The 24,641-nt window shown below is 43.6% G+C and overlaps 2 protein-coding genes across 7 annotated transcripts in view; one reads left to right on the top strand and one right to left on the bottom strand.

The window, feature by feature from the left end:
• Positions 1-9,883, top strand: part of LOC137372289 (STE20-related kinase adapter protein beta-like) — a 46,259-nt gene extending 36,376 nt beyond the window's left edge. For all 6 annotated transcript variants that reach the window (XM_068036063.1, XM_068036059.1, XM_068036061.1 and 3 more), the window contains 2 exons: positions 290-332; positions 2,811-9,883. In XM_068036063.1, the coding sequence (XP_067892164.1) occupies positions 290-332; positions 2,811-2,960 (193 nt within the window). In that variant the 3' untranslated portion in view covers positions 2,961-9,883. The remainder of the gene's footprint in view (positions 1-289; positions 333-2,810) is intronic.
• The window catches only part of LOC137372288 (biorientation of chromosomes in cell division protein 1-like 1), a 55,985-nt gene continuing 39,911 nt past the window's right edge, over positions 8,568-24,641 (bottom strand). The window contains exons 6-8 of the mRNA XM_068036057.1: positions 20,218-20,424; positions 11,746-11,931; positions 8,568-9,905 (exon numbers count right to left, since the gene is read on the bottom strand). Of these exons, the coding sequence (XP_067892158.1) occupies positions 9,528-9,905; positions 11,746-11,931; positions 20,218-20,424 (771 nt within the window). The 3' untranslated portion in view covers positions 8,568-9,527. The remainder of the gene's footprint in view (positions 9,906-11,745; positions 11,932-20,217; positions 20,425-24,641) is intronic.

The following is a 24,641-nucleotide window of genomic DNA, read 5'->3' as shown; positions in this document are numbered from 1 at the left end:
TGTGTAGTGGGAAGAAAATACAGTCTACTCCTGGTAATTCAAAGTTTTATATCCAAAAGGAATGGAATTATCCAATAACTTAAATTAAGCAATTGCATTAAAATAGCACCAAAGATCATTTTAAACCTGGAATTCAGACTAACCAGTAATTTGATTTGTGGCTTTGAATTAATGGGATTAGTTTGTCTTTTTATAAAAAAAAATTGATCTAGAGAAGTTTTTTTTGTAACTACTAAACTGACCAACTTTATTTGGATTAAATAAATAATATGCTTCTCTTCTGTTCCAGACCATCAGCAAGCATGTTGTTAGCCCACCCCTTCTTCAAACGGGTGCGTATTTACTCTGGTTATATTCTGTATGTGGAAGATGTTGAAAATAGACAGGAGGTGCCTTGAATCTCGAGAGAGAGGCATTTTATAGGGTGGAGGACACTTGGTTAGATTTCCAGCATTTACAGTTTTTTAAAATCTATGGCAAAATAAATGTCAAGAAGATCACCCCCCTCAAATCTAAATCGGGACACAATCACTGACCAACGCAAGCAACTGGACCACTGGGTGGAGCACTACCTAGAACTGTACTCCAGGGAAAATGTTGTCACTGAGACCACCCTCAATGCAGCCCAGTCTCTGCCAGTCATGGATGAGCTGTATCTACAGCCAACAAAATCGGAACTCGGTGATGCCATTGATTCTCTAGCCAGCGGAAAAGCCCCTGGGAAGGACGGCATTACCCCTGAAATCATCAAGAGTGCCAAGCCTGCTATACTTTCTGTACTCTATGAACTGCTTTGCCTGTGCTGGGACAAGGGAGCAATACCACAGGACATGTGCAAAGCCAATATTATCACCCTCTAAGAACAAGGGTGACCGCGGTGACTGCAACAACTACCGTGGAATCTCCCTGCTCAGCATAGTGGGGAAAGTCTTCGCTCGAGTCGCTTTAAACAGGCTCCAGAAGCTGGCTGAGTGTGTTATCCTGAGGCACAGTGTCGCTTTCGAGCAGAGATCCACCATTGACATGCCAGCTACAGGAGACATGCCGTGAACAACAGATGCCCCTCTACGTTGCTTTCATTGATCTCACCAAAGTCTTTGACCTCGTCAGCAGACGTGGTCTCTTCAGACTACTAGAAAAGAGCGGATGTCCACCAAAGCTACTAAGTATCATCACCTCATTCCATGACAATATGAAAGGTACAATTCAGCACAGTGGCGCCTCATCAGACCCCTTTCCTATCCTGAGTGGCGTGAAACAGGGCTGTGTTCTCGCACCTACACTGTTTGGAATCATCATCTCCCTGCTGCTCTCACATGCGTTCAAGTTTTCAGAAGAAGGAATTTTCCTCCACACGATCAGGTGGCAGGTTGTTCAACCTTGCCCGTCTAAGAGCGAAGACCAAAGTACGGAAAGTCCTTATCAGGGAACTTTTTTTTTTTGCTGACGATGCTGCATTAACATCTCTCACTGAAGAGTGTCTGCAGAGACTCATCGACAGGATTGTGGCTGCCTGCAATGAATTTGGCCTAACCATCAGCCTCAAGAAAACGAACAACATGGGACAGGACGTCAGAAATGCTCCATCCATCAATATCCGTGACCACGCTCTGGAAGTGGTTCAAGAGTTCACCTACTTAGGCTCAACTATCACCAGTAACCTGTCTCTCGATGAAGAAATCAACAAGCGCATGGGAAAGGCTTCCACTGCTATGTCAAGACTGGCCAAGAGAGTGTGGGAAAATGGCGCACTGACACACAACACCAAAAGTCTGAGTGTATCAAGCCTGTGTCCTCAGTACCTTGCTCTAAGGCAGCGAGGCCTGGACAACGTATGTCAGCCAAGAGCGACGTCTCAATTCATTCCATCTTCGCTGCCTCCGGAGAATCCTTGGCATCAGGTGGCAGGGCCGTATTTCCAACACGGAAATCCTCGAGGCGGCCAACATCCCCAGCATATGCACCCTACTGAGCCAGCGGCGCTTGAGATGGCTTGGCCATGTGAGCCGCATGGAAGATGGCAGGATCCCCAAGGACGTATTGTGCAGCAAGCTCGTCACTGGTATCAGACCCACTGGCCGTCCACGTCTCCGCTTTAAAGACGTCTGCAAACGCGACATGAAGTCCTTGACATTGATCACAAGTCGTGGGAGTCAGTTGCCAGTGATCGCCAGAGTTGGCGGGCAGCCATAAAGGCGGGGCTAAAGTGTGGCGAGTCGAAAAGACTTGGCAGTTGGCAGGAAAAAAAGACAGAAGTGCAAGGGAAGAGCTAACTGTGTAACAGCCCCGACAACCAATTTTATCTGCAGCACCTGTGGAAGAGTCTGTCACTCTAAAATTGGCCTTTATAGCTACTCCAGGCGCTGCTTCACAAATCACTGACCACCTCCAGGCGCTTACCCATTGTCTTCCGAGACAAGGAGGCCAAAGAAGAAGAAATCTATGGAAAAAAAATGTCTGTCTAGACATTTGCAATTTAATTTGTTTCTATTGAGAAACATATGCAGTGAATAAAACCCAATTTCTCGGTGGGGCGACAGGGTGGGTGCAACTTGTATGAATATCAGTAAATTGTATTGGATTCTGTCACTATAACAGAAGTATGTGTAAAATTCGATGTTCACTATCGTAAGCATTACTTTTGTTTAACACCTTTTATAATATTTTAGTCAGTACTAAGATTTAAATGAAGATTTTATCTGTTGCATTGGAGATTGGCTTCAGGCATTTTGGAAGCCCTCACCATTGCAGACTGCCTTCCTGTGACTGGTTTTAATTTATCCCTCTCTTTTCTCCTCTTCTCTCTCCAGGTGAAAAAACAGACCAAGAAGACTCTGATTAATCTGCTTCAACCAGCGGTGCCGCTCTCTGGTTCTCAGGCCAAAGCAGGGACCTCACAATCCCAGAGAGATGGCCCAATCAGTCCCTTACAAGAGCTAGATGGTGACTGGGAATTTTAAAATTTTTACCCAACTTGTTTTCCTCTTTATCAAAAAGTAAACAAAATGTGTTTGAATTGGAGACAACTTATGGCAGTTGTCCATTAAGGTAACTGAAGGCATGGAAAATGGCCTGTGATAAAATTGGTCAGTTGTCATTGTTACCCTTGTGTTAAACATATTGTACATGGAGTTGCTGACCTGCATTACAGGGCTCCATCTCTGCTGTAAATCGAGATCAAACATTTACACAGCTTAATCCAAAATGATCCTGCAGTCAGGTTGGAAACTTACTTATTACAAGTGGTATATTTTGTTCTTCTGTATTATTTTAATGCCTTGAAAGGTAATTTGGAATATTAGCATCTACAGTTGCCCAAGGTATTCAAACTGGCTTCATGTACAAGCGCACAAATATATTTTTGAACATATCTTTATATCTTCTGTACAGGTGCAACATTAAAGTTGAAGCTGGGTGTATTGTAACACACTCTTATGGTGATGTGTTGGTGCACTAGTGAATTCTATGTGCCCTAGAAGGTTAAACAAAGATTTGAACCTGCAGTTTCCTCTGTTTTGTGTCCCTAATTTTGCCACACCATGGTGTTGGGCTGGGGTGGAGACCAAGCACAGAGCAGAAAAGCACTGAGCTTTTCCAAGTAGAAATTGAAGGAGAAGACAAACTGATAAGCAAGTTACCTTGAGATATTCAATTGCAATGTTTGGGAAGCTACCCACCCTCCTGGTTGGGATGTACCAAGTGAAGGCATATCTGCCTTTTTAAGGAAAGGAAAAGCTCAAACTTTATCTCTTTTTCCTGTCTGGCAGGAGTTTATAAAGTACTGGAGCAATCAGTTTCCGTTGTTTAAAATGGGACCCAAGCTCTAAAGGCGTGTGCGCTGCATTTACACTATATTTTACCTTTCTTGTATCGTTTAACAAAAATGTACCAAAGTGCCTTTGGGCGGTTTCTGATGCGAGGCTCAGTTATGAAGCGTAACTATTATGGGTAATGTGAAAGTGAGAGTTTCAACTGGTTCCAGAACTTTCATTTGGCTTTTCAGTGTGGAACCTCCGTTTCTTCAGGTTAATAACACTTACTGCTTTTTTCAGCAGATCACATCTTCATGAACAGCACATTTTGAATGAAATTCTTATTGTGTATGTACTTCAGCTCCCAGCTGATTATTAGTATAACTAGATTGTTTGTTTGGTTTAGGTGTGGGGAGAGTTTGTTCGCAGGACCTGGAGAAAGTGCTGATGTGAAACCTGATGAGCAAAACAAATTGTGTAGGTGGGAGCAGGAAGTTACAAATAGCCATATGGCCGATTGAGTGAGCAAAACTGTCAGACTGAATTCAGAGTTCAATGTGGAGAATTGTGAGGCCATTCACTTTGGATTCAAGAAAGACAAATCAGAATCTTTTCTTAATGGAGGGAAGTTAGGAGATAAGGAGGAAAGAGATTTAGGGCTCCATGTGCACACATCAAAAGCTAGTTCAAAAGGCACAAAAAATAATTAAAAAGGCTAATGGAATGTTGGCCTTTATCTCCAAGAGGGCTGGAATTCCAAAGTGAGTCTTCAGTTGTACAGATCCTTAAGGCCTCATCTGTTGTACTTTTCTGTTTGGGCACCGCATCTCGGGAGGATAGATTGGCCTTTTTGAAGATGAAGTGCAGAATCAACAGAAAGACACCAGGGCTGAAAAGGGTAAATTATGAGGATGGGTTGCATAAATTTGGTTTGTACTCCCTTGAGTTTAAATGGTTCAGTTTTGAACTAATGGGTGTTTCAAATGATTTTACATGTGGGCTGTGTGCCTCTCTGTGCCATAACTCCAGTAAGGTATCCCTTCTACCATCATTTTTTTTGTATCTGTTAAAGGCGCAGGAATTACTGTTAATGTTTTTATATTTTATCAAAAGAACTTGCAATGCAAATGGTATACACAGTTCCTGATCATTTAGATTTATATATAACTGAACCATGCCACCAACAGTCTGATAATTTCCTTTACAGTTATGCAGTTGGGTTCAACGATGGTATAGCGCTTGGGTATATCCCATCATTACAGTTTTTTTTCTCCCAGTGAAATCGGGGTCTGCTATGCAGTGTAATATCCCATTAAATTATTGTTTTCTGGGACTGTTGGTATGTATTTCTGCCTTTTTAAAAAATATTATTTTGAGGTTAGTACTGGTGCTTTTGAACAAAGGAATTGTTACCAAAAATGTTTGTTGATCTCATGTTCTTTGTTGTCCAGTAAAGAGTGTTTAGCATTGCAAGTGATTACTTCTATCATTCAAAGGTGTGAACAATATGATTTGGTCACATTGCTGTACAGTAGGTAGAATTATATTGTTGATGACATGGTCCAACCTCCCCATACTGGAGGCATGTATCCACAATTCCAAACAATTGTAGTACAAAGCTATTTAACAGTCTTGATGTTTTGAAGACACTATGCAGGATGTGACTGAACATGATTTGGCCTGTAAGACCAAGCTAATATAAAAGCTGTACAATAAACAATTCATTAAAACAGTATTTATGACAAGCTGGAGAGGCTCTGTGAGCCAGTTTAAATTCTTTGATTGTAGAAGCTTTTTTTTTTGTAGTAAAAATGTGCCCCCCCGGACCCAACCAGTTGCATTCATCTGGTGTTTCTCTTTGCATTCATCTGGTGTTTCTCTTTGCATTCATCTGGTGTTTCTCTTTGCATTGCTCCAAGTTATTTTCAGCTTTTTTTTTTCCTTCATCTCTGCCACAACAGCTGGTGGTGGTGATGATGATGATGAGCTGGCCACCTGCTGCCAGGCCTCTGCCATTGACTCAGTAGCAGGACAGCAAGAGAGGCGATAGAGAAATTAAACTAATCCTTTATCTCTCACACTCCCATTATTTCTGATCCTTCCCTTCAAGATTTCTTCAATGCTTTTTTTTCAACTGAAATTATCAATTTATTGAAAGGTGTGCCTTATACATACTTCCTGGAATTTTGCGAAGGAGGAGGAATCAACCATCACCTTATAACAAAGCAGATTTTCTTTTTTGTCTTAAGGGATCCAAAAAATAATTTTTGATGTTACTTGGTATCTTGGGTATATTATATGGTGTAAAGTGGTCTTAAGTCAGGATCGGTCTTGCTGCAATTGGGCATGTGATCAAAATCTGAACCTTTGGCAAGTATGTTCATTCAGCTTTAGATACTTAACCTGACCATGAGGGATGTTTGGGGCCGGGGTCACGATTAAATGTGTCCAGAGGAATATCAGGCATTTGGGTTTTTAAATGTTTAGTTAATGGTCTTGCAACAAGTTTTGAGATTTTCTACAGAATCCTGAATGAGTCTATGGATGGACCAATACAGATTTGATAGAGGAAAACACTGGGTACCTCTTAGCAGCTCCCACTATTCCACAATCCAGGAAGACTCCATCCACAAGTCAGCAATGAACAGTTTCCCTTGCATGTAACAAAAAGGGTGCTCCATTGTTTTCTCCTATTGTGCAATCTATTTCATACCCTAATTAAAAAATCAATCAACCAATTTATTATCTTTTTTTAAAAAATCTGCTTAACTGCCCATTATTCCAAAGAGTCTAACTGTATATATGCTTTTGTTTCATGTCAGTATTATAATTAGGGGGCTGCCTGAGAGCAGATACTTTGTGTGAAACTTCCCCCTCATTAAAATCCACTCCAGTGATGTCGTAAATAGGATAAATAGATTATGGGTAAATTTACGTTCCTATGTAATGCAAAGTGGACAAGCCATCACACTGTCACAGGAAGGGAGGTTCTACACAATGCTCTCTGGTTGCTTCAACTAGCATAAAATGGGATAACTAAAGGTGATCAAGACCTCTTTTATTAATATAACAATTAGACTTACATAGATCTTGAAATGAGACACTATTCAGCCCATCATTCCTGCTGCTTCCACACTCCAGGGAGGACCACCTTGATGATCTAGGAATGTAAATTTCTTAACTCCCATGTGAATTAAACAGATCTATGACAAAAGAGAGCACTTGTAGCTATGTAGCACCTTTCACAACCCCTGGGCACCCTAAAATGCTTGACAGCCTTGTTTTTGAACTGTAGTGATTTATACTATTTTTAATTCCCTTTCCAGAACATAAGGAAGCAGCCTACCATTTCGTTAGATTATTCTTAAATATGTGCTATCAGTGAAACACTAAAGGCATTTGAACTACTTTTTAAGATACAGCACTACTGTGTTAGTAAGCATTTGTGATATGATGAGGTTGCAAAAACTTCAGAATTGGCTTCCTATAAATAAGAGTACTGGATGATAACTTGTAAAATATGGAACCTATTGCAGACGTGAGATACCAAATAAGTAGGGTGTCCGATGTTTTTGTGTATAGGAAAAATTCTACATTTTACCTCTGAATATCATTTCATATATCACACACCTGATGTTAAATGTGATGTAAGAAAAAGGTATTTCTTTTAGAAATTTGAACCATTCTCAGCCCACAGTTAAATGTTTTCAGTTTGAGAGACTATTTTCACCTTGGAGCAATCTGACTACTATCTTGAAAATCTTGCATATTAATATAAATACTTGAAGCTATGTGTACACCACAGAGGTGAAGATAAAGGGAAGACTCCTTCACGTGCCTGAAGGAATTTATAGTTAATACTATATACAATAATGAAGGCTTAATAACTGGAATGATTAACATTTCACAAGGCCACATACTTTGAATTGTTAGCTTCATGCCCTTTGGATCCCTTCTGTTGGAGATATTTTAACAGAATCGTAGTGTTTTTATATTTCAAAACATTAAATTGAAAAGAAAATTTCAATTACTCATTTTACAAGTGTCTGAAATTTTGCTGCGATAAAGCAGCAATCCTTGAAGCTGAGTTTAACAAGGAAACTTGTTGCAAGATCAATGCTAGTAAGATCAAAGTGCTGAACCTTTCTATAAATCACTGTTTTTCATACAAATGTATGACTGTAAGCACAACGTATAACTACCTATATAAAACACAATAAAATAACTTGTGGCATGTGTTGCTAAACCCATGTGTAGCTGTGAGTAATTGAGGCTTGGAAGCAGAATGAGGCCTGACACAATGCTGGCTGCATTTGTTGCAGTGACATTGACTTTTAAATGAAAGCATCTTCATTTCTATTGCTGCTTTTTTTTGTTTGGGGAGAAATAAAGGAGCCACCAGTAATATTTTTCTTCTACTACTACTTCCTCTTATGCCATTCCCTAAAAAGAGTGGTTATATATAGTTTGAAGGAAATGGTTGAAAATGAGTGTGTTTGTGGTATCATCATGACCACTTTCAGAAGTGATAAGGTAACATGACCATTTTTTACTGTATTCTATTGATGTGACCTAATTGTTTGGACAGCATGGTCTTTGAGATCATTGTCAGTTTGTTAGAGCTCTGTATATGACTTTTAAACAAGGAATTATCTGGAATGATTGATATGTCAAAGTTTCATTTAGTGTGAGTAAGTAATTCAGCTGCTATTCCATGATGAAAGACAGACTTGCATTTATATAGTGCCTTTCACAACCTCTGGATATCCCAAAGCATTTTATAAAGTACTTTATAAGTGCTGTATTGTAGGTAATGTGGTTGCCAATTTGCACAAAGCAAGCTGCCACAAACAGCAGTGTAATAATGAGAAAATAATCTGTTTTTGTGATGTTAGTTGAGGCATATGTTTTTGCCAGGACAACTCGCCCACTTTTCGAATGGCATCGCATGATCTTTTACGCCCACCTGAGAGGGTAGACAGGACTTCAATTTAATGTTGCAACCGAAAGGCAGCATCTTGGACAGTGAAGTGCTACCTAAGCACTGTACTGAAGTGTCAGCTGAAGATTTTGTGCTTAAGTTTCTAGAGTGGAACTTGAACCCATGATTTTCTGACTTAAAGGTGAAAGTGCTAACTGAGCCACAGCTGACACATTTTGGCATGTGCCAGGCTGAGAGTTGAGGCAGTAAGCTAACCTCTTACTGCTACAGTACTTTGGCTACCAATGATTTAGTTATCAGCCGTGCTCCAATTCTTTACGGAGAGGTACAGATGAGGGAAAACCATGCAGTCCATCCTTTCACAGAAGCCTCTAGCCTCCCCATTAAACATAACTGTCTATTGAATCATTCCAAGAGTTTTTGCCTCCACTGCCCTAGCCAGGCATTCATTTTGATGGGAAGTTGTTTGCCAAACAAAGTAATTGGTAACTGAAGTAATTGGGTGTGCGGGTGAGTGAATATAATTTTACTGTCACTTAGTTATATATTTGGGAATTAAAAGATAGTTAAAATATTCTGTCAAGCACATAGTACAGAGCTCAAAGGAGAAATGGGTAACTAACTGGAGTTTTATGTTACAAATCTACTTTGCATTCAAGATTTAAGCTACAGTTGTCAAATTTGGTAGATTTATAAGGACAAACAAAAAAATACTTAAAACAAGGCACCACAGTATCTTAGAACATAACTACATAGAGAAATTTAAAAATTAGTGCATCCCTGTCCTTTCAGCATAAATGTGCATCCTTGCAGTGATCTTGTATTGAGCCATCTTAGGGTGTTTTTTTGGAGGGCTGTTGTGATGGTGTGTCCTGGGGTACCACTTCTTCTACATCATCACTTCGCTGAATATCTTGCTTGGGTGCTGTGCTATTGACTGCATTATTGAGTGTATTTAGAATGCGCTCAGAATCTAGCCTCTCCACAGAAGGCTCAGCCTTTCGTATATATCTGCATGTTGTCCGTGCCTGGGACGCCTCCTTTGTGGATCGTGCCTTTGCTTTGGGATGTTTTGTAACAACTTTTTTATCTTGTTCTAATACATATTTGTGCATTTTGAAGCCCAGGGTGCCTTGCTTTCGGTCTGTCACCACTACTTCTGGAAATAAAATAGATTTTCTACATCTGTCACCAGTTGATGAACGGCGTTTCTGTGTTTTTTTTTGAAAAAAAAGGAACAATTATTTGTACGCATTTCCCTGATTTTGGATATTTCATCTCTGGCATTGCAAATGCAGCTTGTAACGAAAATGTATTTGTTGCCTGGATATTTCTGACATTTTGAACAATGTTTCGAGGTTGCTGATGAGAGCTTAAACCATCTGAACTAGGGTTATTGGAAGGGATCAGCAAAAAAACACAAATCGAATACATCACAATTTTTAATGTCCTTTTTTTTGGATTATTTTCTGTCCCATTCCTCATCCTTGACCATTAAACTTAAATTCTAAGTACAAGAATTAGTGGATGTTGAGAATGGCACTTGGGCTGGATTTTGTGCTGGAGGCAGGGCTCCTGGCATTGAGCCGAAAAGGTGGGGGAAAACCCTGCCTTTACCTTTTAATGCCCTGCCGAAGCAATTCCCCTAGTCTTTTCAAATCAGAGTTTCAGGAGCTGGGATCCCTGTCCCTTTTAAGGATGGATCCCGCCACCATGAGCTACCAGCCAAGCAAAGGTCTGGAGGTTCAGCAGTAGCGGAAACGCCACTGGGCGTGGTGGCCACTGCCAGGAATGCAGAGGACTCGGGCCCAGTGCTGGAACCAGGGACCAGTGGTAGATGAGGTTGATCACTGGCACCAGTCCAAAAGGCCCTGAAAAAGAGGGGGGTGGGGTGGGGGGGGAGAGAGGGTGTGTGGTCATGCAGTCCAGGGTCAGTTGGGAGGGTCCTGGTGCATAATGTACCCGGTGGGGGTCCTCTGTGGGCCACAAATTGTTCACAAAGGAGGGGACCTCCCAAGCCCACAGGGAGGGCGCCTCGTGTTGCAAGGCATCCCCCTACGTGGCAGCGGAACCTCCCCAACCGCCACCACCACCCCCCCCCCCCCCCCCCCCCACCTCCTGGCCCCAGCTGCTGGTAACATCCCAGCAGCAGCAGGAAGAGGCCCTTAATTGGCTGGCAATAGGCAACAATTGGCCTTTGGCTGGGAAGGCTGTCGTCTGCCTATCCCGCTCCCTGGCAGATCACTTGGTAGGGAGGGGACGAGCCCTCCGTACTCCCCAGCACCCAGGGTGATACTCCATGCCCCCCACCCCCAAACCTTGGGGGTCACAAAAAATCCCAGCCGATGTGTTTGCCTCCCACTTTTCTTATTGGGTGGTGTTCAACTAAGGAGAAGCTCTTACCCATGAAGGAAGAATGTTTTTATATTTGGAAAAGTTCAAAACTTTGTGCCATACATCATGGCTGGCAAGACTTACAACTTAGAATAAAGTTGTCCGTTCTGTGCCCTGCTGCTACTGAGGACTGGCCCTTGATGCCTAGGCAACCTAGTCCCGTTTGCAGTTGTTATTTGCTGGCTTGCCCTGTTGGAATTTTGCAGTCTTGAAGGTTTGGACAAAGCTGCTGTTTCATTGGTGGATGAATTCTAAATCACAACACCTAGATCTGTTGATAGCTTCAGCTTGAGCTGAATTGAAACTTCACAGGTGGCCTTACAAGGCTTTCATGGTATGCGCATATGTGGCCCATGATGGGGTGAATAGAAAAATCCTTGAGTAAACAGAAAACCTCTGGTGTCTGCCTCTATATAGTGCATTGATCATCAACAATATATAAATCACACAAGTGCTTGAACCTATGCCATGTCAAGTCACGGTAGCGTGATAGAGGACACTTATCAGAAGTCACAATATGCTGCAAGGAAGAGGGGAAAAAAAGTACTGCGACTTAGCCGCTTCACATTTTGTGCTGCTTGAGCTCTCTACAAGCTCTTTTTTTCCCCTCTCCTTGCCTCCTCTACCTGCACTGAGAAAGTCTTCTGTACGTCTCACCTGTTCTTCAGAATCACTTGCTTCCATTTCCAGTTCTTTCAGCGCTGAGGCAATCATAGATTCAAAAATATCTTCCTGCTGATGAGCCTTGATCACTGCAGAGCTTGTTTGATCTCTTGTGGGATCTGATGCTTTTCTGGACTCTGGAGCTTCTGATGGATATGGAGCTGTACCTGAGTCTGTACCCTGAAAATAAAACTATGCATTAAAATATGAACACAGCAGTTAGAATTTTGACAAGTGGCAGGGATTTTAAAAATTAGCAACCAAAGGGAAAGTCACAAGAATCTTCAATAATACAAGCATGAGAGAGAAATTCTGAAGTAACTGTGACTTCAGCACAAACTGATGAATGATTAGGAAACAGCCTCAGTCCAAAGGTCCATTGCAACACTCCAAATAGCTGTTCTGAATGAGATCAGCTAACTCCTCTCAGATGGGGAAATCAAGCCTGGGATTTTGTAGTTTGTAAGTCTTTGTCCTAGAACAGGTAGTATTTTCACCCACTAGACTTTGGGTATCCAAAGAGTCACATTCCAAACTGAAAGTGCTAAACTGATTTTTGTGCCTGTGAGGTTATCTATGTTCGAAGATGAAAAAGGGCCGTCATTTTTATTTTTGTGGGGCAGTTTGGTAGTGGTATTGGGGAGGTTATGATAACTTAGCAGGGGACTGGGAACTAGGAGATAATATTAGGAAGAAAAAAACAAGATGGATAAAGAATTGGGAGAGACCGATAGCTTACTGATAGACCATTTCTTACTGTAGTGCTATTAGATAGTGGCAGAGGAAGACAGTCATGTCACTGGACTAGTATTCGGGGTGGGTGGGCAAACCCACTTTGGTAGTCAGCAGGGCCTGGGGCTGCATGTTGTCCCTATTGAGGATGGTGGCCTGCCCCCAAGAGCTGCTAGCCAATCAGAGGGCTGGCAACTCAGTAGCGACACCGGTGGGGCTGCACCTGGAAGATGAGGGCACATTGACAGTCTGCCCTCCAAGCCACGTAATTGGAGTCTGGGGGTGTTGGGGCTAGTGAAGTAGGCCCCCGGGGGGGGGGGGGGGGGGTGGCAGTGGTGTGTGGGGGTAGTCGTTAGGCTGCCATGGTTTACCTGGTGGTCTCTCCATGTACAGAGGACCCCCCCCCTCCCCCCCAAACTGCTGGTAAAATGCCAGCAAAGGCAGGAAAAGGCCCTTAATTGGCCACTTAAGTGGTTCAATTAGGTTCTGGGAGGGAAAGCTGTCTGCTACCTTTCCAGACACTAGCAAGATGACTTGAGTGTGGGAAGGCGACTGGCACACCACCCTCTGCCTTCCTGTGCCAATTTGCCAGGTTTCCTGCCTCCCTACCTGTCCCCAGAGAGCAGGTAAAATCCAGCCCAGTGCTCGAGAGAGAGAGAGAGAGGAAGACGCGGAGGCGTCAAGGGCAGAACCATTTGGTTCGGGTTAAGAAACAATAGAGGTACCCTTATACTTTAGGGTGTATTCTATAGGCCATCAGCTAGTGGGAAAGATATAGAGGAATACACTTGCAAGGAAATTACAGAGATGCAAAAACTATAGAGTAGTTATACTGGGGGACTTGAATTATCCTAATCCAGACTGGGATAGTAATGTAAAAGTAAAGAGGGAAAAGAGTTTCTAAAGCGTGTTCAGGAGAATTTTCTATATCAGTGCCTTTCCAGTGCTGGATCTGATTCTAGGGAATGAGATGAGACAAATGGATCAAGTTTCACAGGGGAACATTTAGGGGACAGTGATAGTATAAGGTTTAGGTTAGCTATGGAAAAGGGCAAAAGAGTAATGCAGAGTAAAAATAATTAATTGGTGGGAGGGCCAATTTCAGTGGAATGAGAATGGATCTTGCCCATGTAAATTGGAATCTAAGATCGTCAGGCAAAACTGTAATTCAACAATGGGCTGCATTTAAAAATGAGATAATTCCGGGTATAGTTGAGTACATTCCCATGAGGGGGAAAGGTAGGGCAAACAAAGCCAGAACTCCCTGGATGGCAAAAAAGGTAGAAAGTAAGATAAAGCAGGAAAAAGGTGAGTATGACAGATGTCAGGTTGATAATACAAGTGAGAACCAGGCTGAATATAGACAATTCAGAGGGGAGTTGGAAAAAAGAAATAAGAGACTGGCAGGCAACATAAAAGGGAATCCAAAAATCTTCTATAGGCATCTATATAATAAAAGGGTGGTAAAAGGAGGTGTAGGGCCAATTAGGGATTTCTGCATGGAGGCAGAGGGCATAGCTGACACTAAATGACTACTTTGACAGCATTATCTTCCTTAGGAAAGGCAGATGCAATGTTGTAGTGAAAGAGAAGATAGTTAAGACACTGGATGGCCTAAAAATTGATAGAGGAGGCTGTCTACTTAAAGTTGAATATTCACCAGGATTGGATCAGATGCATCTGAGGACACTGAGGGAATTAAGAATGGAAATTAAGGAGGCACTGGTCATAACCTTCAAATCCTCCTTCGATAGAGGGGTGGTCCCAACTGGAGAATTGCACATGTTACATTCTTGTTCAAAAGGGTGTAAGGATAAACCCAGCAACTTCAGGCCAGTCAATTTAACTTCGATGGGGGGGGGGAAAGCTTTTAGAAACCATAATCTGGGACAAAATTAACAGTCACTTGGACAAGTGTCAATTAATTAAGGAAAACCAACACTGATTTATTAATGGCAAATAGTGTTTAATGAATTTGAGTTTTTAAAATTTTATTTTAGAGATACAGCACTGAAACAGGCCCTTCGGCCCACCGAGTCTGTGCCGCCCAACAACCACCCTTTTACACTAACCCTGCAGTAATCCCATACTCCCTACTACCTACTTGCACTAGGGGCAATTTATAATGGCCAATTTACCTATCAACCTGCAAGTCTTTGGCTGTGGGAGGAAAACGGAGCACCCGGCCAAAACCCACGCAGTCACGGAGAACTTGCAAACTCCGCACAGGCAGTACCTCAGAATCAAACCTGGGTCCCTGCATCTGTGAGGCTGCGGTGCTAACCACTGTGCCGCTGTGCTATTCTGCCACTGTGTGTTTTTTTGATGAGTTAACAGTTGATGAGGATAATGTGGTTGTACATGCACTTCCAAAAGTCATTTGATAAAGTGCTACAAAACAGGCTTGTCAGCAAAGTTGAAGCCTGTGGAATAAAAGGGACAGTGGCAGCATGCATACAAAGTTGGCTGAGTGACGGGAAACAGAGTAGCGGTGAGTAGTTGTTTTTTGGACTGAAGGAAGGTATGTCGTGGGGTTCCTGGGTGTCAGTATTAGGGTCACTGCATTTCTTGCTCTATATTAATGACCTAGACTTGGGTGTACAGGACACAGTTTCAAAATTGCAGATGACATAATACTTGGAAGTATTGTGAACTGTGAGGAGGATAGTGATAGACTTCAAGAGGACATAGACAGGCTGGTGGAATGGGCGGACACGTGACAGATGAAATTTAATGCAGAGAAGTGATGCATTTTGGTAGGAAGAACAAGGAAAGGCAATATAAAAGAAAGGATACAATTCTAAAGGGTGCAGGAGCAGAGGAACCCGGGGGTATATGTGCACAAATCGTTGAAGTTGGCAGGACAGGTTGAGAAATTGATTAATAAGGCAAACAGGAACCTGGACTTTATAAATAGAGGCATAGAGTACAAAAACAAGGAAATTATGATGAATCTTTGTTAAAAACTACTTTGGCTTCAACTGGAGTATTGTGTCCAATTCTGGGTGCCACATTTTGGTAAGGTTGTGAAGGCATTGGAGAGGGTGCAGCAAAGATTTACAAGAATGTTCTGGGAATGAGAGACTTCAGTTATGAAGATGGATAGCTAAGCTGGAGCTGTTCTCTGTAGAGAAGAGAAAGTTGAGAGGAAATTTGATAGAGGTGCTCAAAGTAATGAGGGTATGGACGAAGTACACAGAGTAAAACTGTTCCCAGTGGTGGAGGAGTCAAGAACCAGAAGGCAACGATTTAATGTGACTGGCAAAAGAACCAATGGTGACATGAGGAAAATCTTTTTTTTTATGCAGTGAGTGGTTAGGATCTGCCTGAGTGTGTGATGGAGGCAGATTCAATTATGGCTTTCAAAAGGGAATTGGATAATTATCTGAAGAGAACATTTTTTCCGGGATGCGGGGAAAAGGGAGGGGAATGGAACTAGCTGAGTAGCTCTTGCACATAGCCAGCATGGCCATGATGGGCCAAACGGCCTCCTTCTGTCCTGTAACCATACTATGTTTCTACTTTTATCTAGCTGCACAGGCTGCTTTAGGTCACAGGCCTTAGCCTCCATTGGTCTGTGCTCTTTGTCTTTAAATAGACTACAGTTCATTACTCTCACTGCCTCTCTCTCTCTACCTCTTCCTGTCTCTCTCTCTCTCTCTGTTTCTCTCTCGCTCTCTCTTTGTGTCTCTCTGTATGTGTGTGTCTCTCTCCCTGTGCCATGACTCTGTCTGTGTGTCTCTCACACCATTTCTCTCTCTCTGCCTCCCCCTGTCTCTACCTCTCTCTCTGTCTCTTTCTCTCTGCCTCTCTTTCACTGTCTCTTTCTCTCTGCCTCTCTCTGTCTCTGCCTCTCTTTCACTGTCTCTTTCTCTCTGCCTCTGTCTCTCCCTTTCTCTCCCTCTCTCTCCAATTGTCGGTCTGTCCCTATCCATCTCTCTCTCTCTCTCTCTGTCTATCTCCCTTTGTAGTCTATTTGTGTCTTCCTCACAGCTTATTGTCTCACCTAACCTTGTATCTCTCTCCTTCGTCCTTTCTCAATCTCTCTCTCTCTCTCTCCCTCACCCCAATGCAGCAGTTAAGACAGTATTTGACCATGCCTCTGTTTATATCATACTCGGCTCTGTCTCTGGTATAAAAATGGTTAAAAAGTGTTTTAAAATGGATCCCCTACATTTTGTATGTACAAGTGGAACAAAATAGCTGATTTCACAGAGGACCCAGATTTTCACACGGCGTGACAAGTTCTTCCTGGCTGTGAATTTGGTAGAGCCCTAAACATAAGCATTGGGCCAAACTAAGTGGTGGTTGGTGGGGGAGGTGGGCTGAAGGGATCATAAATAGTGTGTTAAAGAAGCATTTGAAATAAAATGTCAAATACAGTCATATAAAGCTCTGGAGAAATTAGATAGTTTGAGCATTCATGAGTTAGATGCAAATGATGTCAGAATTTCAGTTCAAGGGCCAAAAGGAATGCTGAAAGGACTGAATAGAATAACAAAGAGGGATGTGACTCTGTTCACAAGGACTCATGATAATGATCAGGCAGCATAAATATTAAATGCTGCCTGAGTTGATTACAACAGGCATGTTCATCATGCAGCCCCTCCTCTGCATGGCCTTTGCTGGGTGTGATCAGGCCTTTTGATCTGCTGTTTCTAATTAGCATCAGTAATACCATTATCATTGATGACCCAAGGCAGTAGACCATGACATCCTGAATCAAACAAATCTTCACCAAACGAAGGAAAACTCTGAAATCACACCAGGCTCCAAATAAACTCCATTGCGCTGTGTACATACAAAATCACCCCACACCTGTCTCGACCCTTCAACTTTTAGTACACATCATTGACCCCTTCCTGCTGGTCACTCACTTCCTGGTTGATTTCATCAGGTGTGGTCCCACTTTTCAGTAGTTCTGGAAGTACCAGATCACCTATGAATGAACTTTCTGAACTTGAAAATTGTTCCCCTAGAGATTTGTCTCTGTTGGAGTCCAGTCTGCAATTGGTTCCTGATGGAACTTTGTGTGTTTATAAGCAGAAGTTTCAGCAATGATCAGGCAGAAGCAGCTTTTGGGAGGTCTTTATACTAACTGGCACTGGGGCTGTTCAAGCTTTACATAGAATTCAAGGCAGTGAAAATAGCCAGTCGGCTCAAGTGATCTATGCCTGTGTTCATGCTCCACATGAGCATCTTCCCAACTACCTTCATCTAACTTTATCAGCATAACCTCCTATTCCTTTCTCCCTCATATATTTATCTAGCTTCCCCTTAAATGTATTTATGCTATTCACCACTACTAAACCATGTGGTAGCAAGTTCCACATTCTAACTAAGGGTAAAGAAGCTTCTCCTGAATTCCCTTTTGGATTTATTAGTGACTATCTTACATTTTATGGATTCTACTTTTGGTCACCCTCCCCCTCCCCCCACCCTCCCTCCACAAGTGGAAAAGATCTGCCATACATCTACCCTTTTAAACTCTTCAATAATTTTCAAGACCTCTATTAGGCCACCCTTCAACCATTTTTTCTTTAAGAGAATACAGGCTCTAGGCCTTTCAATTTACCATCTCTAATTATTGTCAGTGATACCCATGCTGCTTGATGACCTGAGCCAATTGATCGAGACACCCTGAATAAATCAATGTCCACCAAAAGTGGAAAAACTCAGAAAAGACAGCCAGGGTACAAATAAATTCCATTGCGCTGTTTATGTACAAAATCACTACACACCTCCATGTCTGACCCTTCAACTATTAATATACATCACTGACCCCTTCCTGCTGCTCACTGTTTTCAAGGTTGACTTTATTAATTGTGGTCCCAGTTTTGGGCAGTTCTGTAGGTACTCACGAATGGTGTGGAGCTCTCTGTAGTTACATTAAACTGTGCGTCACTCTCTGCACTTGAAAATTCTTCCCTTGGAGTTTCATTTCTTTCCAAGTCCAGTCCGGAATTGGTTCCTGATGGAGCTTTCTTTGTTAATAAGCAGAAAGGTTTCAGTAATGATCAAGCAAAAGCAGCTTTAGGGAGAGCTTTTATACTTATTGGGACTGAACCTGTACTGGTTTTACTTAGAGTTACGTAGAATGCAAATACAGTGAAACTGATCCATGTCAGTGTTTATGCTCCATACGAGCATCCTCCCACCCCTCCTCATCTAACTTTATCAGCATATCCTTCTATTCCTTTCTCCCTCATGTGTTTGTCTATCTTCTGCTTCAATGCATCTCTTCACCTCAGCTACTCCATGTGGTAACAAGTACCACATTCTAACCACTCTCTGGGTATGGGCAGCACAGTGGCGCAGTGGTTAGCACTGCAGCCTCACAGCTCCAGGGACTTCGGTTCAATTCTGGGTACTGTCTGTGCGGAGTTTGCAAGTTCTCCCTGTGTCTGCGTGGGTTTTCTCCGGGTGCTCCGGTTTCCTCCCACCGCCAAAGACTTGCAGGTGATAGGTAAATTGGCTGTTATAAATTGCCCCTAGTGCAGGTAGGTGGTAGGACATATGGGATTACTGTAGGGTTAGTATAAATGGGTGGTTGTTGGTCAGCACAGACTCGGTGGGCCGAAGGGCCTGTTTCAGTGCTGTGTCTCTAAATAAAATAAAAAGAAGTTTGTTCTGAATTCCCTACTGGATTTATTAGTGACTATCTCATTTCCCCATATATGGAAAATCTTCTATGCCTCTACCCTTTTAAACCCTTCCACAACCTTAAAGACCTCAATCAAGAAATCCTGCAGCCATCTCTTTTCCACGAAAGAAAAAGTAAACAGCCTCAGCCAGTTCAGTCTTTCCTGGTAGATTCAATCACTCAGTTCCGATATTCTTGTAAATCTTTTTGGCAACTTTTCCAGTGCTTCTGTATCCTTAATAGAACGCTGTTCTGGTCTTTATATTCTAAGTGTGGCCTAACCAAGGTTCTCTATGTTTAGCATAACTACTTATCAATTCTATCCCTCCAGAAATCAATGGCAGTCTACTTTTCTAATGGCCTTATTAACTTCTGACAATAATTTTAGTGATTAATATTTTTGTATCTAGATTCCTTTGTTCCTCTACCCAATTCCGATTCTTATTTTCCAAGGAGAATGTGGCCTTCTTATTCTTTCTACCCTCCTTCATAGTTGACTCTTGAGTGTAGGTCTTCCAGGGCAAGAAACCAAAGAACAACTCTATTTAACCTGGATAGGGGTGGCGGTGGTAGTGTGTGAGCTGGGGTGGGGGAAAGGGGTTATGATCACCAAGTTAAACATTGGAAATAATGTCATAAATACAGTCACATGCACCTGAAAAATTTAAAATTTTGGATATTTATGGGTTCGATGCAAATGTTGGGGGATCATTCTAGTGCAAGTCCTAAAAGGAATTCTGACAAGATGGATTAAAACAAAAAGGAGGGATGTAACTCCTAAGAAATAGTCAAGATAATGATCAGGCAACACAAATATTCCATGCTGACTGAGTCAATTGCAACAGCCAAGTTCAGTGCAGGCACCACCCCTTGCATGTCCGTTTCTGGATGGGTTTGGATGTCTAGGCCTTTCAGTATGCTGTCTCTAATTAGCATTGGTGATACCAATATTGCTTGATGACCTGAGGCAGTGGAGTTAGACATCCTGAATAAATTACCCATCACCAAAAGAGGAAAACCTCCAAAACCACAATGCACTGTGTAAGTACACACCTATTCCAATACTTCAACTTTTAATGCACATCACTGACCCCTTCCTGTTGGTCACTCTCTTCACGGTTGACTTCATCAGATGTGGCCCCAGTTGTAGGCAGTTTTGTGAGTACTGGCTCATCCACCATTGATGCGGAGATGTTTATAGTTTGATTCAGTGGTGTGTCACTCTCTACACTGGAAGCTTGTTCCTTGAGAGGGTTTGTTGTCTGGACCTGTCCCTTGTCGCGTTTTGTCAATGGCTCCTGTATTTTTAAGCAGAAAGGTTTCAGCAATGATCAGGCAGAAGCAGCTTTTGAGAAATCTATACTAATTGGGACTGAGGCTACTCTAGTTGGGCCAGTCGGCCCAACTGATCCATGTCAGTGTTTATGCTCCATACGAGCATCCTCACATCCCTCTCCGTCTAACTTTATCAGCATAATCTCTTACTCATTTATCCCTCGTATTTATCTAGCTTCACTTTAAATGCATCTATGCTATTCACCTCAACTATACCATGTAACGAGTTCCACATTCAAATCACTCTCTGGGTAAAGAAGTTTCTTCTGAATTGCCTGTTGGATTTATTAGTGACCATCTTATATTATGGCCTCAATTTTTGGACTACCCCAAAAGTGGAAAAATCTCTGCATCTACCCTTTTGAACCCATTCATAATCTTAAAGACCTATATCAGGTCACCCCTCAACCTTCTCTTTATACCATCTTTTCCAGTGCCTCTCTATCCTTTTTATAATATGGAGATCAGAACTGTGTACAGCCAGTCTAATCAAGATTCCATACAAGTTTAATATAATTTATTTAGATTTCCATCCTTTCCCTCTAGAAATGAACCTTTTACTTTTTTAATGATATTATTAATTGCATCACTACTTTGAGTGATTAGTGTTTCTGTACCCTTACTGCATCCCCTCCTCCCACCGGCACCATCCTACACCTGTGTAGGGGCCCCAACAACCCCACTGCCTTGTGGGCGTCTCGGGAGAGACCAAGGCTAAGGGAGTAAACCCAAACAGAAAATCCGGAGCGGAACCCCGTAGGCGGTCATGTGTCACCTTTGGCATGTTTCCGGCAGTTCCTGCAGCCATACTGGTGCCAAACGTCGTGTCCTGCACTCCTTTGGACCCCACCAGAAAGGCCGAGAGGGGGGTTTTGACGACTGGGCAACTCTCAACCTCCATAAATTTGCCCAGGCATGCGCCATGGAGAGGTCACTCCATAGTTGCCTCACAGCGACTAAAACAACACGGAAGGCAGCAGTTACGGGTTATAAGTCCAGATAAATTGGCGTAGAAACTGGGCGCCACGGGTTGCCTTTGTCGGTGGGAGAGGTCATTGCACCTCACTGGACAGCTACAGCCCGCCTCAAACCGGGCAGCCCCCGGTCAATAAGGTTCTGTCCCGCCACAGTCTGCCTGCTTCAATGGGTGCTTGGAGCTCAGGGTCATTGCCCGAAAGGTGGACTGATACACCGCACCAAACAACATGAAAAAAGGAAAGAAGGTACCAGCCCTTCGCTTTGCAAGCTGGAACGTCAGAACTATGTGTCCTGGCCTGTCGGAAGACCTTACACAAATCAACGATTCTCGGAAGACCGCCATTATTAACAACGAGCTCAGTAGATTCAATGTGGACATTGCAGCACTTCAGGAGACTCGCCTCCCCGCGAGTGGCTCTCTAGCAGAGCAAGACTACACCTTCTTCTGGCAGGGCAGGGATCCTGAAGAACCAAGACAGCATGGAGTGGGCTTCGCCATCAGAAACTCCTTGCTCAGCATGATAGAGCCTCCCTCAAATGGCTCGGAACGCATACTGTCCATCCGACTGCTCACCACCTCTGGTCCAGTACACCTACTCAGCATCTATGCTCCAACACTCTGCTCCGCACCTGAAGCTAAAGACCAGTTCTATGAACAACTCCATAACATCATTAGCAGCATCCCCAACACCGAACACCTATTCCTGCTGGGGGACTTTAATGCCAGGGTTGGGGCCGACCATGACTCATGGCCCTCCTGCCTTGGGCGCTATGGCGTTGGAAGGATGAATGAGAACGGGCAGAGACTGCTTGAGTTGTGTACCTATCATAACCTCTGCATCACCAACTCGTTCTTTCACACTAAACCCTGTCACCAGGTTTCATGGAGGCACCCAAGATCACGTCGTTGGCACCAGCTAGACCTCATTGTCACAAGGCGAGCCGCCTTAAACAGTGTTCAAATCACACGCAGCTTCCACAGTGCGGACTGCGACACCGACCACTCCCTGGTGTGCAGCAAGGTTAGACTCAGACCAAAGAAGTTGCATCATTCCAAGCAGAAGGGCCACCCGCGCATCAACACGAGCAGAATTTCTCACCCACAGCTGTTACAAAAATTTCTAAATTCACTTGTAACAGCCCTTCAAAACACTCCCACAGGGGATGCTGAGACCAAGTGGGCCCACATCAGAGACGCCATCTATGAGTCAGCTTTGACCACCTACGGCAAAAGTGCGAAGAGAAATGCAGACTGGTTTCAATCTCATAATGAAGAGCTGGAACCTGTCATAGCCGCTAAGCGCATTGCACTTTTGAACTACAAGAAAGCCCCCAGCGATTTAACATCCGCAGCACTTAAAGCAGCCAGAAGTACTGCACAAAGAACAGCTAGGCGTTGCGCAAACGACTACTGGCAACACCTATGCAGTCATATTCAGCTGGCCTCAGACACCGGAAACATCAGAGGAATGTATGATGGCATGAAGAGAGCTCTTGGGCCAACCATCAAGAAGATCACCCCCCTCAAATCTAAATCGGGGGACATAATCACTGACCAACGCAAACAGATGGACCGCTGGGTTGAGCACTACCTAGAACTGTACTCCAGGGAGAATGCTGTCACTGAGACTGCCCTCAATGCAGCCCAGCCTCTACCAGTCATGGATGAGCTGGACATACAGCCAACCAAATCGGAACTCAGTGATGCCATTGATTCCCTAGCCAGCGGAAAAGCCCCTGGGAAGGACAGCATTACCCCTGAAATAATCAAGAGTGCCAAGCCTGCTATACTCTCAGCACTACATGAACTGCTATGCCTGTGCTGGGACGAGGGAGCAGTACCCCAGGACATGCGCGAAGCCAACATCATCACCCTCTATAAAAACAAAGGTGACCGCGGTGACTGCAACAACTACCGTGGAATCTCCCTGCTCAGCATAGTGGGGAAAGTCTTTGCTCGAGTCGCTCTGAACAGGCTCCAGAAGCTGGCCGAGCGCGTCTACCCTGAGGCACAGTGTGGCTTTCGTGCAGAGAGATCGACTATTGACATGCTGTTCTCCCTTCGTCAGATACAGGAGAAATGCCGTGAACAACAGATGCCCCTCTACATTGCTTTCATTGATCTCACCAAAGCCTTTGACCTCGTCAGCAGACGTGGTCTCTTCAGACTACTAGAAAAGATCGGATGTCCACCAAAGCTACTAAGTATCATCACCTCATTCCATGACAATATGAAAGGCACAATTCAACATGGTGGCCCCTCATCAGAGCCCTTTCCTATCCTGAGTGGTGTGAAACAGGGCTGTGTTCTCGCACCCACACTTTTTGGGATTTTCTTCTCCCTGCTGCTTTCACATGCGTTCAAATCCTCTGAAGAAGGAATTTTCCTCCACACAAGATCAGGGGACAGGTTGTTCAACCTTGCCCGTCTAAGAGCGAAGTCCAAAGTACGGAAAGTCCTCATCAGAGAACTCCTCTTTGCTGACGATGCTGCTTTAACATCTCACACTGAAGAATGCCTGCAGAGTCTCATCGACAGGTTTGCGTCTGCCTGCAATGAATTTGGCCTAACCATCAGCCTCAAGAAAACGAACATCATGGGGCAGGATGTCAGAAATGCTCCATCCATCAATATTGGCGACCACGCTCTGGAAGTGGTTCAAGAGTTCACCTACCTAGGCTCAACTATCACCAGTAACCTGTCTCTAGATGCAGAAATCAACAAGCGCATGGGTAAGGCTTCCACTGCTATGTCCAGACTGGCCAAGAGAGTGTGGAAAATGGCGCACTGACACGGAACACAAAAGTCCGAGTGTATCAGGCCTGTGTCCTCAGTACCTTGCTCTACGGCAGCGAGGCCTGGACAACGTATGCCAGCCAAGAGCGACGTCTCAATTCATTCCATCTTCGCTGCCTTCGGAGAATACTTGGCATCAGGTGGCAGGACTATATCTCCAACACAGAAGTCCTTGAAGCGGCCAACACCCCCAGCTTATACACACTACTGAGTCAGCGGCGCTTGAGATGGCTTGGCCATGTGAGCCGCATGGAAGATGGCAGGATCCCCAAAGACACATTGTACAGCGAGCTCGCCACTGGTATCAGACCCACCGGCCGTCCATGTCTCCATTATAAAGACGTCTGCAAACGCGACATGAAATCGTGTGACATTGATCACAAGTCGTGGGAGTCAGTTGCCAGC

This window comes from Heterodontus francisci, chromosome 7, assembly GCF_036365525.1.
Source record: "Heterodontus francisci isolate sHetFra1 chromosome 7, sHetFra1.hap1, whole genome shotgun sequence".
Classification (NCBI taxonomy): Eukaryota; Metazoa; Chordata; class Chondrichthyes; order Heterodontiformes; family Heterodontidae; genus Heterodontus; species Heterodontus francisci.
This window is presented reverse-complemented; position numbering and strand designations above follow the sequence as displayed.